The sequence below is a fragment of the Delphinus delphis genome, chromosome 2 (genome assembly GCF_949987515.2).
Source record: "Delphinus delphis chromosome 2, mDelDel1.2, whole genome shotgun sequence".
NCBI classification, from domain to species: domain Eukaryota; kingdom Metazoa; phylum Chordata; class Mammalia; order Artiodactyla; family Delphinidae; genus Delphinus; species Delphinus delphis.
The window spans coordinates 14600720-14618674 of record NC_082684.1 but is presented as its reverse complement, the minus strand read 5'-3'; the positions used below and the strand labels follow the sequence as shown (position 1 = coordinate 14618674).

The 17955-nt window shown below is 41.3% G+C and overlaps 1 protein-coding gene across 5 annotated transcripts in view; it reads right to left on the bottom strand.

Annotated features, from left to right (window-relative positions):
- The window catches only part of EFCAB11 (EF-hand calcium binding domain 11), a 187380-nt gene that overhangs the window by 30954 nt on the left and 138471 nt on the right, over positions 1–17955 (bottom strand). For 2 of the 5 annotated variants that reach the window (XM_060004062.1, XM_060004058.1), the window contains exons 6-7: positions 10780–10851; positions 1078–2356 (exon numbers count right to left, since the gene is read on the bottom strand). In XM_060004062.1, coding sequence (XP_059860045.1) covers positions 2194–2356; positions 10780–10851 — 235 coding nt within the window. In that variant the 3' untranslated portion in view covers positions 1078–2193. Of the gene's footprint in view, positions 1–1077; positions 2357–10775; positions 10852–17955 lie in introns of those variants that run through there. The other 3 variants (XM_060004059.1, XM_060004063.1, XM_060004064.1) reach the window with 2 other exon arrangements.

The following is a 17955-nucleotide window of genomic DNA, read 5'->3' as shown; positions in this document are numbered from 1 at the left end:
TTGGCACGGGGCCTTGAAGGGTGAGCAGGAGTTTGCCTCAGAATGTTTTTATCTCCCTTAATCCCTTTCTAAGGAGTCCCCATAGTAGCTCCCTTGTGTGGGATGATGTTCGCATAAATCACCACAGGATTCTGTCACCTGACTGGACCAGGATCAGGGCCCCAGGGCAGCCAAAAGGAGTGTCTAGGGAGTGCTGTCCAACAGAACCCTGTGCAATGATGGAAATGTTCTCTTTGGCGTGGTTCAACGTGGCGGCCACCAATCATAGGTAGTTATCGAACACTTGAAATATGGCTACTGGATATGGCTATCCAGTGAGGAACTGAATTTTTTAAAAAATTTTTTGCAGTACGCGGGCCTCTCACTGTTGTGGCCTCTCCTGTTGCAGAGCACAGGCTCCGGACGCGCAGGCCCAGCGGCCATGGCTCACGGGCCCAGCCGCTCTGCGGCATGTGGGATCTTCCCGGACCAGGGCACGAACCTGTGTCCCCTGCATCGGCAGGCGGACTCTCAACCACTGCACCACCAGAGAAGCCCTGAATTTTTAACTTTATTTAATTTTGATTAGTTAAAATTAAATTTAAGTAGTCACATGTGCTGGTGACTTTAGATAGCACAGCTTTAGACTGATTAACAGATTCACTTTGTGATTCCAATTTAAAATACAAGTTGGGGGACTTCCCTGGTGGTCCAGTGGTTAAGAATCTGCCTTCCAATGCAGGGAACACGGGTTCGAGCCCTGGTCAGGGAACTAAGATACCACATGCTGCGGGGCAACTAAGCCCGCATGCCACAACTAGAGAGCCTGAGCACCGCAAATACTGAGCCCGCACACTCCAGAGCCTGCACGCCACAACTGGAGAGAAGCCTGTGTGCCTCAACAAAGAGCCCGCACACCGCAACGAAAGATCCCACATGCAGCAACTAAGACCCAACACAGCCAAAATTAATAAATAAATATTTTTTTTTAAAATACAAGTTGGTTTAGACTTACGATTTTGAGTTGAAATTCGAGTTTACAAATACTATTGAAACATTCAAGAGACTTAAGACATCAGATTATAGAGTCTACTTAATTATACTTAAAATTTATTTAAATACATGGGAAGATGTATTTGTTCACTGGAGAACTGAAGGGCTTAAAAGAGAATTGATTCAAGGATTTGAAAACATTAAAAATAAGTCCTCTGACCAGTGGAATTAGCTAGAAATCAATAACGAAAACTAGAAATGCCACATCCTTTGAAAATTTAACAACGGATTTCTGTACAGCCCATGTGTCAAAGAAGAAAGTACAACAGAAATTAGAAAATATTTTGAACAAAATATTAATGAAGACAAGACATACCAAAACTTGTGAGATGCAGCTAAAGCAGGGCTTAGATGACACTTACAGTCTTAAATATAAGTATTAGAAAAGAAAAAAGGCTGAAAATCAGTACAGTATTTGTCTTTCTCTGTAAGATTTATTTCACTTAGCATAGTGCCCTCAAGATCCATCTATATCGTCACAAGTGGCAGCTTTTCTTCTTTTTTTATGGCTGAATAATATTCCATTGTATGGGTACAGATACAGATATATTTCATATTTTCTTTATCCACTCATCCATCGATGGACACTTAGGTTGTTTCCATGTTTGGCTATATTAACATATTTACAGGCCTTCTGAGACTGGCCACAGGGAGAATCTAGGAACCATACCTGTGGGTTTTCTCAGTGCTGTAGGAATTATGAAGTTCAAAAGACATGCAAAGTGCTTTCATTTCGATAGGTCCAAGGCCAAGGGATTTCCTCCTTTGAAACGTATATTGCAAGCAGTATTATAGGAAAGCTATATATATTTCGTTTGTTTGTTTTTTTGAGGTTCTCCAAATGCAATTCAAAAGCAGATATATGAGGTCTCTTCTTTGTCAGAAACCAACCCATATAACAGGTTGTGAGCGTACTTCCCTATGGCAAAAGCCTGACTCCACTGGGACACTGTTGAGAGTTCAGAGTCCTATAAAGTTGCCATTAAGTGGTGGTTTTCCATTTTTTGCTTATGTTTCCTATAACATTATTTTGAAAGGCTATATATAACCCCTTTATATATTTTTAATTGACATCTAGACTTGTATTACACATTTAAAGTGGCAAGGGATATAATTTCCATCATACAGTAATACCTGAAAATTTTAAAATAAACTTTTATTTTAGAACAGTTTTAGGGGCTTCCCTGGTGGCGCAGTGGTTGAGAGTCCGCCTGCCGATGCAGGGGACACGGGTTCGTGCCCGGTCCGGGAAGATCCCACATGCTGTGGAGCGGCTGGGCCCGTGAGCCATGGCCGCTGAGCCTGCACGTCCGGAGCCTGTGCTCTGCAACGGGAGAGGCCACAACAGTGAGAGGCCCAAGTACCACAAAAAAACCCACCAAAACCCAAAATAGAACAGTTTTAGATTTACAAAAAAAAAATCGTGAAGATAGTACAGATTTCCCCTACACCTCACACCCAGTTTCACCTATTATTAACATTTTACATTAGTATCATATATTTCTTATAATTAATGAAACAATTTTGACATTACTATTAACCAAAGCCCATGCTTTATTCAGTTGTCCAGGGTTTTTATCTAACGTATTTTTCCTTTTCCAGGATCCCATCCCAGCTATGACATTACATTTAGCTGTCATGTCTCCTTAGGCTCCTCTTGGCTGTGACATTTCTCAGGCATTCCTTGTTTTTGACCTTGACAGTTTTGAGAAGTGCTGGTCAGGTATTTTGTAGAATGTCTCTGAATTAGGATTTGTCTGTTGTTTTTCTCATGATGGGACTGAGATTGTGGGGTTTGAGGAGGAAAGCCAGAGAGGTTAAGGGTCATTTTCATCACATACATAAGGGTACATAGTATCAACAAGATTTATCACTGTTGATACTGACCTTGATCACCTGGCTCAAGTAGTGTTTGTCAGGTTTCACCACTGTTACTCTATGTCTCCCTTCCATACAGTACTCGTTGGAGGAAGGTCACTCTATGCAGTCCACACTTACGGAATGGAGAGTTATGCTACACCTCTTTGAAGGCAGAGTACCTACGTAAATCATTTGGAATTCTTCTGCAAAGGAGATGTGTCTCGACTCTGCCATTTATTTATTCAATCGTTTATTTGAATCAGTGTGGACTCATGGATATTTATTTTATACTTTGAGTTACAATCCAATACCACTTTACTTTGTTACTCAAACTGTTCCAGCTTTGGCCACTTGGAGCTCTTTCTATTGGTTCTTGTGTCCCTTTGATACACCCCTACCAATGTAAGTTGTTTTTTTTTTAATTTTGTTTTGTTTTGCTTTTTGAGCACTTCCTCACTTTCTGGCTCATCTTGCATATTTTACCACACTAAAAAAAAAAAAAAATTCCCTGTGCTTTACCTATTCAACCCTCCTCCACCACAAAAAACCCTTGATAATCACTGGTCTTTTAGTCATCACTATAGTTTTGCCTTTTCCAGAACGTCATATTGGTACCATACAGAATGTAGCCTTTTCACACTGGCTTCTTTCACTTAGAAATATGCATTTAAGATTCACCCATGTGTTTTTGTGGGTCAACAGCTCATTTCTTTTAATCACTGGATAATAATTCCATTGTACGGTTGTATCACATTTTGTTTATACAGTCATCTCCTGAAGGACATCTTGGCTGCTTCCAGCTTTGGGTGATGATGAATAAAGCTGCTATTAATAATCTTGGGCAAATTTTTTTGTGGAGAGAAGTTTTCAAATCAGTTGAGTAAATATGTAGGTTCATGACTGCTGGCTCGTTTGGTAAGACTATGCTTAGCTTTGTAAGAAACTGTCACACTGTCTTCGGAAGTGGCTGTGCCATTTTGCATTCCCACCAGCAGTGAGTGAGTAGAAATTACTGAACTGAAAGTTAAACTGAGGGAGGAAGAGAGGGGGAGGAGGAGAACAGAGAATGAGAGACGTCAGGTCACATCGGCGGCATAACATACGTGTAACTGGATTCTGAGAGGACATTCTCTTCAAGGATGTCAGAAAAGAAGTGTTTGAAGAGATAATGGCCAAGAGGTTTTCATATTTGATAAAATACATGAAGTATGTTGGAATTTTGGTTTCTATTTGTAGTGGGGGGGTGGAATCTGTTGACACAAGGACATCAGTTAAAAAGCAGGTCAGATAGAACCCTGGATGGCTCAGTGTATGTAATTCTATCTATGGATGTGATAGGAATAGCAGAAACAAAGGCAGGAAGGGCGGGAGGGAGGGAGGAAAGGAAGGAAGAAAGTAAGGAAGGAAGGAGGGAGGAAGGGAGGGTAGGGAAAAAGGGGGAGAAAAGAAAGACAATGGGTTTCCCTGGTGGCGCAGTGGTTGAGAGTCCACCTGCGGATGCAGGGGACGCGGGTTCATGCCCTGTTCTGGGAAGATCCCACATGCCGCAGAGCAGCTGGGCCCGTGAGCCATGGCCACTGAGACTGCGCGTCCAGAGCCTGTGCTCGGCAATGGGAGAGGCCACAACAGTGAGAGGCCCGCGTACCGCAAAAAAAAAAAAAAAAAAAAGAAAGACAATGAATAAACCTCATCCCACAAGCAGTCCAATATAAGTAGCAGTAGAGAATGCTTGGTAGAGAAGTTGACTCAGCACTATTTCTGCCATGTTTAACCTTAGAAACATCATTTAAAGTCAAGGTTGGCTTCCTTCTTTAAACCAAAGAAGATGACCAACCTGGCTTCTACTTTACAGTGACTATTATTATAATACTTGCGATGTACTTCCAGACCCTTGGTCAATTTTTTTGTAAAAATTTAGTATTATTGAAATTGTTCTTCCTAATGAATATACTACAGCAAACCTAACTGCTTTGTTCTCCTTTGAAGTTTTTTCCCCCGCCAAGGATCAGTAAAACATAAAATAAGGAGTATATTTGGATTTCAGTTTATGTTTTCATATAAATTAATCTGCATTTTCTGTGAAGTTAGAGTGATGCTCTTTTTGATTCACACTTCTGAGCATTTTACCGATTTAGCAATCGAAGAGAAATTTAGATTGAACACTCCATATTTTATTATGTTAAATTGTTTTCAGCCACTTTTGAATCCACGTGGCCAAGCCAATTTAAATTTGTTTTGTAAGAAAGGTCACTCTGTGAGCTGCTATCCCTAATGCCATTACATTTCCATTTGTGTGGGTTTTAACTGTCTAATTCCACAGTTCTAAACAGATTTCTCAAAAGTTACAAGAAAAAGGAAAGCAACCGTTTTTATTAACCCTAAATTACAATTCTGTAAGTGAAGCGTGAACCCCAAGTACCGTGACTGTTGAAAACTACGTTTATACACATGAGTGTTGCCCAATGAGGATGCACATCTATTTCAAAAATGCTTCCATTGTTCAGAGCATTTCTAGAAATCCCCTTTGAAAACCACCTTTAGAGCTGGCAGCACATTTTAAAAGATATTGTCTCTGGTGGCAAATCTTTGTCTCTTGAAAGTGGATTTGATTAATAACCCAATGTAATTTGGATTAAGCTTGGTGATGTGTAAGATGGGAATTAGTATTTAATACCTACCATGTGATAGAAGCTTGACCTGGGATGGCCAATGAATCTGGATAAACTCATTCTGGATCAAAACCAAAGTGAGACCAAAGAATACGGACCAGTGTCATAGATGATTTTCCCACTGGAGGTGATGTAGCAGAATAGCAGTTATTTATGCTTAATCAGGCTGGCAGGTTTGGCTCTCCACCCTGACACTCCACCCATCGCCACCACCTGGCCCGAGCCGCGTTACTTAGGCTCTCTGAGGTGGTTTCCTCATTTATAAGAGAGGATGCTAATGTCTGTCTCATCAATTTTCAAGAATAAAATAAAATAATACAAAATACCCAGCAAAATTAGCCCCCCCTTTCCCCCCCTGAAGGTGACAATGGGGAAGGAAAAATATTCATTAGGACACTGATATACCTAAAATAGATAACTAATGAGAACCTACTGTATAGCACAGGGAACTCTACTCAATCCTCTGTGGTGACCTAAATGGGAAGGAAATCCAGAAAAGAGGGGATATATGTATACGTATAGCCTGATTCACTTTGCTGTACAGCAGAAACTAACACAACATTGTAAAGCAACTACACTCCAATAAAAATTAAAAAACAAATCCACTAGGATGAAGGTGGCCCAGTGTTTTTTAAATGGAATTTTATCTTATGGTGTATTTTCCTATTACCTCATCAGATATGAATTCCAAGGTTATTTGTTAATTTTCTATTTGGGGCAAAGATCTAGTTGTTATTTTGGTGTTTTTAGGCTAAGGGACTTGTATGTGTGTGTGTGAGTTGCCTGGTTGTGGGATGGTATGGTAGAGGTAGTTGTGAAAGATGAAGCTGAACAGACAAGTGGAGACAAGACTGTAGAGGGCTTTGAATGGCACGTTAAGGGTTAGACATGACCCAAATGAAAAGATGGCTATTAAAGCTTCTGAGCAGAGAAGAAAAAAAAAACAAAAACAATTCTATTTGTGCTTTGAGAAGATAACTGACATGCTGGACTAAATTTCATGATAGTGGGGTCTAGTTCTTGACTTGTCACCACACCCTTTACTCATCTTTATAGCAATGAATAGAAGAACATATGCCCCAATGGACGGATGGGAGTGGGAATAAGAACATGGGCCGAGAGATCATGATGCATGGAAGGAAATGTCATGAAAGTTTTTGCAGATGCAGACTCAAAGGATGCAGTGACTGACTGGATATCACAGTGAAGGAAGATGGGGGAGATTTGAAAGAAACTCCTAGGTGTCTGGTTCAGATGAGAGCTTGGGGTGGGGGATGGGATGGATGCCATTAACAGAAATAGAAAACACAGAATGAGAAGCCAATTTTGGAAATCAGAGAAAACAATGAGTCTGATTTTAGTTCAGTGAGCTTGGGTTGAGGTGAAAACGTCCAACCGGCAAATGAAAACACAGGTCTGGGTGCAGCAGAGATCAAGACGAAAGATAAAGTTTGGTTGGTGGAGTCACACCCGTAATGATAGCTGAAGTCTTGGGAGAGAATGAAATCATCCTTGGAGAATGTGTTGATCAAGAAGAGTGGCCAAGGACTCCCCTGGTGGCACAGTGGTTAAGAATCTGCCTTCCAATGTAGGGGGCATGGGTTCAAGCCCTCGTCCAGGAAGATCCCACATGCTGCGGAGCAACTAAGCCCATGTGCCACAACTACTGAAGCCCGCATGCCACAACTACTGAAGCTTGCGCACCTAGAGCCCGTGCTCTGCAACAAGAGAAGCCACCGCAACGAGAAGCCTGCACATCGCAATGAAGAGTAGCCCTCGCTCGCCGCTCCTAGAGAAAGCCCACACGCAGCAACGAAGACCCAACGCAACCAAAAATAAATAAATAAATTTAGTAAAAAAAAAAAAAAAAAAAAGAGCGGCCAATTAGAGTACCCTGGAGAATACTAACACTTACAAGATAGTTGAAGATACAGGAAAAGAGAGTAGAATGGGAAGAATGGGCACAGAAATACCACGAGAGAGCAGTGCTAAGGAGGCTAAAGAGGGAAGGACCCAAGAGAAAGGACAAGTGTGATGGGGTCCGAGAGGGGCTCGTGCGTTTGGCCACTGGAAATCACTGGTGATCTCTGAGAGACAGCTGTTGCCACAGGGGAAGACTGGAGCTGGTCATAGTGAAAGATCCGCTGGAGGCAGAGGTATCAGCGAGAGAGATCTGGCGACAGCATCCTCTTCCATCTTGGCTGCTTCTTCTTAGTCTATTTAGAAGACTCTTTTCTCTGCTGCCCCAGTAAATGTTGATGTTACCTAGTATCTGTCCTTGGCTCTATGCTTGTAACAGTTAGGGTTCTCTTGGTTTCAGATAACAGAAAGCAACTCCAGCTGGCTTGAGCAGAAAGATTTATTGGAAGGATACAGAGTTACCTCATAGGACCCAAAGGGTTATGACTGGGCCTTGTGTATAAGCTTTAATCAGAAATCCAGTATCATGGGTTTCTCTAGTTCCTCTCTTGTTCCCCTCTTCGTGTCTGTTTCATTTTCTGCTCTCACTGCAAACCAGCTGCCTTGGTTTTCCAGGCCACATGGTGGCAAACACGTCTGCCCCTCGCCCCTGAGTCATAACCACTCATTCGGCCGGAGGAGCGCTGTTCCGCCTCCCTCACTCTCACTCCTGAGGTCTTCCACGGGGAGAGACCGAGCTGATCAGCTTGCATAAACGCCCATCCTTGGGCCATGCAACTGAAGGGAGACCAACAGGGTCACACTGCAGACAGCATCATGTGGTTTGGGGACGAGGGTGGGGCAGGGGCCTGGAAGTGAGAAGCTGGGGCAAAGCTTACAAGACAAGGATTTGGATGGAGTGTAGAGGGAGTGGTAAGGAGGGAAGGTGACATGAGCAGCTTCTCATGGCCCCTTCTTTTGGTCTGTGCTCTGCCCTGAGAGCCTGGGCCCTCCTAAGCATCAAATCCTCGAGGCGCTCTCCCTCCTAGAGAAGGTCCAGGTCATATTGCTTTCTTCTAAAAAAAGAACAGGGGATGGCCGCCCAGCTCTTATCAACTTCCCCTCCTGTGACCAGCCCTGAGCACACCTGGCTGAGTGTCTAGGGACCAAGCCTAGACCAAGATGAATCAGAGTTGACTGATCCAGGGGCCAACTGAAGCCTCTTTCTAGGGTCTTTGCACTTGCACAGATGACGGGCCAATTCCTTTTTAGAATGGTGTGAGGCTGCAGTGACCAGGGGACACGGGCAGAGTCCGGAGGTGCTTGTGTTACTCGTTCTCATTTTCCTGGAAACCCAGCTGCACCACTGCCCTTCCTATGTTGGATTATATAAGCTAGCCCAGTATTTTCTAGTAAATTCCTTTTCTGTCTAAGCTAGTCTGGGTAGGTTTCTGTCATTGAGACCTCACTGAGACCGAAGAGAGCCTGGACTAATCCCGGATCAAGGCAGTTGCCCAATAGCTCTTCCCACCCTGGCCTCCTGCCTGCCACTCAACGGGAGGACATGACCTCTCCCTCTCTCTTGTCATGATTACAGGAAGAAATAAGGTCCAACTAGTGATTGCAATACAAGGTTTTGGTATTCTGGCAATTACTGAAATACAAGCATTTTGTTGGTAGATTACTCTAATTTTTATATTTTAAAAATCTAAAAGCAGTACCACTTATGTACTGAGATGAGGACCAATGACTCAACTATTCAATTTATGATGAAAATACTTGCTGAATAAAACTCTACCCGAAGTCAGAAAGGGCTTTTCATCAGCCAGAACAATCTGTCCTAAAATGCACGTGATGCTCAAGGATACCATGGATCCACTTTGTTCTTGAAATAATATTTCATGTGTACTTCTTAATGATTTTCAAAGTTTTCTTCATTTTAGATAGTGCTTAGTATGCTAATTTTGGAATAAGACTTTATTTTTTAACAACCTTTTAATTTTGGAATAGTTTTAGGTTTATAGAAAGATTGTGAAGATAGAATAGAGAGTTCCCATGTACTCACTCACTTTCCCCTATGATGAATATTTTCTATGAGTATGGTACATTTGTCACAATTAATGAACCAATATTGATATAGCATTATGAACTAAAGTGCATACCTTACTAGTGTTTCCCTAACGTCCTTTCTTCTATTCCAGGATCCCCTCCAGAACACCAAATTACATTTAGCTGTTATGTCTCTGTAGGCTCCTCTGATTTATGACAGTTTATTAAGTTTATCTGCTAATACTTTGTGTCAGAAGGATGCTTATTTAATGTTTCTCTTTGACAAATGTACGTATTTCCTTGGCCTTTAATACTTTTAAAATTTGAATTATATTAGATGTTTTCACAGTGTTGTTAATGTTTAGCATTCTGAACATTTACAGACAAAATATTAGTACTGATATGAGTATTTATTTAAAATAAGTGCTGAATGTCCAGGGTCACAGTTTTTGTTCTAGGACAGCAGTCCCCGGATCCCAGGTATGGATGGGCAGAAAACAGAGGATGGGAACACAGATGGCTAAGGCTCTTGTGGCAGGGCAGAGCCGCCCAGAACCAGGGAGGGTACAGCACAGGGCAGCCAGGCAGCCCAGGGCTTGTTGTTCTGCTGCAGGAACCGCAGGCCCAGGCCATTCTAATGGGTTCTGCAGGTAAGTCTTTTGCCTCCGATATCCTTACTGCACCCTGTCCTTCCTCTGTATGCAGCTGGAGAAGACTTATACTAATGTCAGCTCAATCTGGTTTTTCCATCTTGCACAACCAGCGCCCTAGGGCCATTTTTGCGATGATGATTTTTGATGACTACTAAGGACACATTGTCTTAGAGAAGTCTTAACTTTGTTTTCCAAAAGCCTTGCTCATTGCTTGGAACACAGTCAACACTCAGTTGCATGTACATGCTATTATTTGTTCAACCAAAGCTGAATGCAGGAAGGAAACTGGTACCACTGGCAGTTCCTGACACTAGGAACTGCTGAGGATCAGGGAGGCTGTGGGTAGGGTGGCAAGGACCAGTAACTGAGTGGAGCATCCTGGCTGGCAGCATTGGTGGGGGGGGAGTCGGGGGTTGAGAGTAAAGAGGAGGGGGGTTGGGGGCCATCCCAGTGGCAGTGCAAGCAACTGTGAGCATCTGAGAACCATGATGAAGAGTTTAACGGAAGGTATGCAGCATGACATCATTGGTAGAGTGGGATTCGACATCTAAATATATCACAATCTATTTCGGTCTCCCCACAGGTTGCCCAAAGCAGCACACAATAGTTAGGCTTACTTTTGTCCGTAGTTCATGGCATATTCGAAGTCTTTAAAGCTGACGTGACCATCTGAGTCTTGATCTACTTCCCTGGAAAATGAAACAGAAAGTTATTCACAGGTTAGTTTCGTCTCACCTTATGCATCAAGAGCACATCAGAACCTTCATTTCTTTTCATGTCTACGTGAGAGGCACGTATTTTATCTACTTGAATGCTGAGGTTGATGTTTATCTTTCGTTTTTTTTCCTTGATAATACCTAAGGTGTGAAGGAAAGGAAAAGTTATTTATTAAAACCTACAGAAATAATACATTCAATAAATTTAAAGGAATGTCATCAAGTGCACAGGTTATATTAAAAAAGGCAGGAGTGATGATTTTTCTAGTCATCCTGCAAATTCTTTCTGTGATATGTCAATAAATATACATGCATTTGTCAACCAAAAACACAATGCAGGAGGCTGCAAAGAAGAAAAGAGTTTATTTAGGGTCTGAAGAATTGCAGTTTGGGAGATACAAATTTGGGTAACCCCGAAAGAGTGTTCAAAGGAAGAGACGAAAAGCCACGGGGTTGTTAAAAGCTGCTTGGTGAAATTTGTGACTGACTCTGACTCAAGTTAGAAAAGATTTGCCCTTGAGGAGTCACACGTTGTTTTAAGGTAAGGGTCCAGTAAATATTTTGCGTTTCTGGAAGGTGTTCTGGATGACGTCACCAGGACAAAAGATTTTGATGTGCAGAAGTCACACTTCCTTAATGGTCTCCTGGCTCCATTTTAGAGAACTCTCTTAGCAACACCAACTCCATTTTGATTTTCCTTTCACACATTACACAACAGAAATGTGGAATAAAGAATTAAGAGATAAGAAAAACATTTGGGGAGTAAATAATAACGATGGGAACAGTGACTGACACCCTGCCTCGCACTGTCTTTATATCACCTGTCTCATCAAATCTGTGCACAGATGCCAGGACGGGTCCATTCTACAGACATGGAGCCTAAACGGGTTCAGTGGTTTCTGAAGGATCATGGTGCTGGTTAAGTAACCAGATTTGAAATTCAAATCATGATTGTTAAATTCCCAAACCAGGGCTCTATACTCTATTCCACATGTCTCCCTATGTAAATAGGATGGTCCAGAGAGAAGCGGTTGTGTTGCAATTCCCATGCAGCTAACTCAAGCTCCGGAAGTTTTCACTGGCTTCATTCATGGCCTCGGAAGCTTGGTTAATTCCTCACAAACACCTGATAAGCTTTTCTGACTCCTATGGAGAGAGGTGAAGATGTGAGCCTCTGGCTGGTCAGCGGAGGGTGTGGGCGGCCTCAGCTGGGTTGTCCGTGTGTGTCGCTACAGACACTGAGACAGGGGCATTGCTCCTTGAACAGGGAGCAGAGGAATGGCACCCATTCCACCTGGTTAAGATAACACATGGCAGACGGACAAAATCATGGCATAAGCAATACGTTCAGCTGCTACCAGTGGAAGCAGTGTTCAAGAGTGTGTTTGAAAGCTAACTGATGAGTTGTGGTCCCAATTCCTCTTTGGGGGGCACTCTAAAACAATGCATTACGTGCCTTATTTGCCTTATTGGGTTGGTGCAAATTATATTTTGTTGAAACGGCAAATGGTATTAACCATGACATAGGGCTTTTTCAAGCAAGGACTGGCCCGAGTAACAAAGCCACTAATCACTGTAATAGTTTTAAAGCAGGCTTTTAAAATATTGAATTCTAAAATAAACTTTCTGAATATTTCATGCCAAAGTCTCTGAAGTCTATAATGGTACTGGATAGAGTGATAATAATTTTTCATTCTTTTGAAGTAGAGAAAATCCCTACTTCTCTGCCCCAGGGCAAAACCATGTTGCAGTATGTTAGTATAAAATGATTGCAGACTGTAGGGGCCATTATTCTTGTTACTTCTTTCGGTAAAATATACATGATGATTTCATGCTATACAGGACCAAAAGCAGAATGTCGGATCTCTTCTAAGGGATTAGAAATAATCAGTATCACATGTTACTGATTACAGAGTATAAATCATCCCTCCTATTAAATTAGATAATTGAAGATTCTTAATATTGCCTATGTATTTTTTCTCAAGGAATTGGATTAGATAAATGGCCTTTTTTCTTCCCACTCTGAACTGATATGATTGAACTATAAATCTCATAGGGTGAGTTAAGTGGATAACCTAGAAAAGTAATATTTAGAGTAAACTGTTTCTGATATATATATGTATGTGTGTGTGTGTGTGTGTGTGTGTGTGTGTGTGTGTGTGTGTGTTCATTCACTTATTGAGATGCTGAATGCTTGTAGAAAAGGAAATCCTTTTGCCTGATTTTCTCAGTAAATAACTTTATTGTAATTCCATTAACTTATTTTTCTTGCTGCCTTTGCCAAAGCTTCCCATCATAAAATGGGCACAGTATAACCAAGAGGTATTAAAATGGAAAAGTTTATTCATAAGGCTTGGAGTGGCGTTTTTATAATGAATGGAGGAACATCATGTTTATATTTAGAATGAGACATGGTAAAATACTGTCTTCAAATTTTCTTCCTCATCACATATATATATGGTCGTCTCAAGGAGAATGAAAAGGAAATTCACATTTCAGAGCTATAATTTTAAAAGCTAAAATACTGTTTTTCATTGCAGACGGAATTATTCCCAAGAAGGAAAGTTTCACAGCACCCACACTCAAGTCACCATGTGATGGACGAGCAGATGTGGCAGGTGGGTAGAATTAGTGGTATGCTGAGGAGATGAAGAAAACGTCATTAGGTAAAACGTTTCATTGTTTCTGTTTACAGTGTTTAACCCTAAAAGGAGTATACTCTCCTTATGAAACTAGAGTGGGCTGTCTTGGTGTCACCAACATACATTCAGCACTGAGATATTCCACCACCGTCACTCCAACTAGAAATAAACTCTGGGAAGGCAAGAACTTTCTCTTGTTTGCTGCTGTGTCCCCACCTCTTAGCCCATAGCGGGTAATGAATGTTTGCAGAGTGAATGAATTTGTGGAGTAAATGAATCTGGGGAAACAGTGGACAACACTTTGGAATATCTACTGCCTCCCAGGAGGTTTGGGGGGAGTAAAGAAAGTATATCATCACTGTTTTTGTAGAGTCTGAAATACTAGCCAGAGAAATAATAACACACCGAAGAAGGCACCTAGGAGCCATCACTCAGGGACCAATAAGGAACGGTCAATTGTGGTCTCCATGCCCCACCACATTTTGTAAATACAGACCAGGTAGAGAGAGACCAAGTAAGACATGGACTCTGAAAGATGAGGTTGCTCAGTAGAGCAATGGATGGAAGGAACCCCTTGAGTGTCAGGCTGAACAATTTAGAGATAAAGAGCTGGAAACTGGAAACCAAGGCAGAGCACTGGACACATCCGCGTCTAACCTGCCCTGTAGCTGAAGTCCAAGCACTTGAAGCCACTTAACTAACTTCTCTTTTACTGGACATGTGGCTATAGACATAGATATAGATACATGCATATATACACACATACATACAGGCTTATATTTCACAACTGTCTTTTTAAAGGAATGAACAAAGTTTATACAGATGGATGAGAGGAAAATAAATTGCTATGAACAACAATAACTGCTTTCTAGACATGTAAATCCTGTTAAATTAAAGGCTTTTTGGTTTGCTTGGTTTTGAGATGCAAAGGGAGAGCTGGAATTGATGTGGGGAGTACAGACTCAAGAGAGCTGAACTGCTCTGTGTAACTTAGTATGAACAATATAGGACCATCTGGGAGGAAGGAGATGATGAGCAAGATAAGACAGGATGCAGGGAGAAGGGCTACTGAGGGGTAGGGAGGAGGCTGGGATGCTATACGATGGGAATTGGCCCAAGAAAAAGGCCCCAGTGATCAAAGGGTCCTTTAATTAACTGCTACGTTTACTGTGTGCACCGAAGTTGTTCGTGTTGCATGTTATAACCTCTCCTTTATCTTCACCAAGGGCTTGACAGGCACACAGTCTAAGGGGGGATGGTGTGTTTGGGGAGTGTGTGCTGAGTTCGGCACTGGAGATGAGTTCTGTCTGAGCAGGTGCAGTAGGGAGCAACAAAAGGGGGGTATGGTAAGATGACCATCAACTGAATTAACTCAGAGAGACGAGAACTCAGAGCCACAGGCCTTCCAGAAATTTGCAAAAACCTAGGAAGTGCTTTAAAATTCCATAGGATATTTAATGGGAGTCCCAGGCAATACTATCTGGACTTCGAAGGGCAGAAGACCCAGGGTGACAATGGGATACATTGAGAATTTCAGGCAGGACTAGACTCTGTCCATTCAGCTGAATCCCAATAGTTTTCATATCTGTTAAAATACAAACATTTTTGACTCATCAGATAAGTGGTTATAATTACTTTTATCACCATGAGCTTTAGCATTTGTCTCTTTACATCCTGATTTGTTAAGCAAGATTCTGCTCTTTCCTTTTTTTTTTTTTAAACATCGTTATTGGAGTATAATTGCTTTAAAATGGTGTGTTAGTTTCTGCTTTATAACAAAGTGAATCAGTTATACATATACGTATGTCCCCATATCTCTTCCCTCTTGCGTCTCCCTCCCTCCCACCCTCCCTATTTCACCCCTCTAGGTGGTCACAAAGCACCGAGCTGATCTTCCTGTGCTATGCGGCTGCTTCCCACTAGCTATCTGCCTTACGTTTGGTAGTGTATATATGTCCATGCTACTCTCTCACTTTGTCACAGCTTACCCTTCCCCCTCCCTATATCCTCAAGTCCATTCTCGAGTAGGTCTGTGTCTTTATTCCTGTCTTGTCCCTAGGTTCTTCATGGCCATTTTTTTTCTTTTTAGATTCCATATATATGTGTTAGCATACGGTATTTGTTTTTCTCTTTCTGACTTACTTCACTCTGTATGACAGAATCTAGGTCCATCCACCTCACTATAAATAACTCAATTTCATTTCTTTTTATGGCTGAGTAAAATTCCATTGTATACATGTGCCATCCCTTCTTTACCCATTCATCTGTTGATGGACACTTAGGTTGCTTCCATGTCCTGGCTACTGGAAATAGAGCTTCAATGAACATTTTGGTACATGACTCTTTTTGAATTATGGTTTTCTCAGGGTATATGCCCACTAGTGGGATTGTGGGGTCGTATGGTAGTTCTAATTTTAATTTTTTAAGGAACCTCCGTACTGTTCTCCATAGTGGCTGTATCAATTTACATTCCCACCAACTGTGCAAGAGGGTTCCCTTTTCTCCACACCGTCTCCAGCATTTATTGTTTGTAGATTTTTTGATGATGGCCATTCTGACCGGTGTGAGATGATGTCGCATTGTAGTTTTGATTTGCATTTCTCTAATGATTAGTGATGTTGAGCATTCTTTCATGTGTTTGTTGGCAACCTGTACATCTTCTTTGGAGAAATGTCTATTTAGGTCTTCTGCCTATTTTTGGATTGGGTTGTTTTTTTGATATTGAGCTGCATGAGCTGCTTGTAAATTTTGGAGATTAATCTTTTGTCAGTTGCTTCATTTGCAAATATTTTCTCCCATTCTGAGAGTTGTCTTTTCGTCTTGTTTATGGTTTCCTTTGCTGTGCAAAAGCTTTGAAGTTTCATTAGGTCCCATTTGTTTATTTTTGTTTTTATTTCCATTTCCCTAGGAGGTGGGTCAAAAAGGATCTTGCTGTGATTTATGTCATAGAGTGTTCTGCCTATGTTTTCCTCTAAGAGTTTGATAGTGTCTGGCCTTACATTTAGGTCTTTAATCCATTTTGAGTTTATTTTTGTGTATGGTGTTGGGAGTGTTCTAATTTCATTCTTTTACGTGTACCTGTCCAGTTTTCCCAGCACCACTTATTGAAGAGGCTGTCTTTTCTCCATTGTATATTTTTGCCTCCTTTATCAAAGATCACAAGCACTGAAATTGAAACTGTGATTAAAAATCTTCCAACAAACAAGAGCCCAGGACCAGATGGCTTCACAGGCGAATTCTATCAAACATTTAGAGAAGGACTAACACCTATCCTTCTCAAACTTTTCCAAAATATAACAGAGGGAGGACCACTCCCAAACTCATTCTACAAGGCCACGGTCACCCTGATACCAAAATCAGACAAAGGTGTTACAAAGAAAGAAAACTACACGCCAATATCACCGATGAACACAGATGCAAAAATCCTCAACAAAATACTAGCAAACAGAATCCAACAGAACATTAAAAGGATCATACACTATGATCAAGTGGGGTTTATCCCAGGAATGCAAGGATTCTTCAATATACACAAATCAATCAATGTGATACATCACATTAACAAACTGAAGGAGAAAAACCATATGATCATCTCAATAGATGCAGAGAAAGCTTTCGACAAAATTCAACACCAATTTTTGATAAAAACCCTCCAGAAAGTAGGCATAGAGGGAACTTTGCTCAACATCATAAAGGCCATATATGACAAACCCACAGCCAACATCGTCCTCAATGGTGAAGAACTGAAACAATTTCCACTAAGATCAGGAACAAAACAAGGTTGCCCACTCTCACCACTCTTATTCAACATAGTTTTGGAAGTTTTAGCCATAGCAATCAGAGAAGCAAAGGAAATAAAAGGAATCCAAATCGGAAAAGAAGTAAAGCTGTCACTGTTTGCAGATGACATGATTCTATACATAGAGAATCCTAAAGATGCTACCAGAAAACTACTAGAGCTTATCAACGAATTTGGTAAAGTAGCAGGATAGAAAATTAATGCACAGAAATCTCTTGCATTCCTATAAACTAATGATGAAAAATCTGAAAGTGAAATTAAGAACACTCCCATTTACCATTGCAACAAAAAGAATAAAATATCTAGGAATAAACCTAAGGAGACAAAAGACCTGTATGCAGAAAATTATAAGACACTGATGAAAGAAATTAAAGATGATACAAATAGATGGAGAGATATACTATGTTCTTGGATTGGAAGAATCAACATTGTGAAAATGACTATAGTACCCAAAGCAATCTACAGATTCAATGCAATCCGTATCAAACTACCACTGGCATTTTTCACAGTACTAGGCCAAAAAAATTCACAGTTTGTATGGAAACACACAAGACTCCGAAAAGCCAAAGCAATCTTGAGAACGAAAAACGGAGCTGGAGGAATCAGGCTCCCTGACTTCAGACTACACTACAAAGCTAC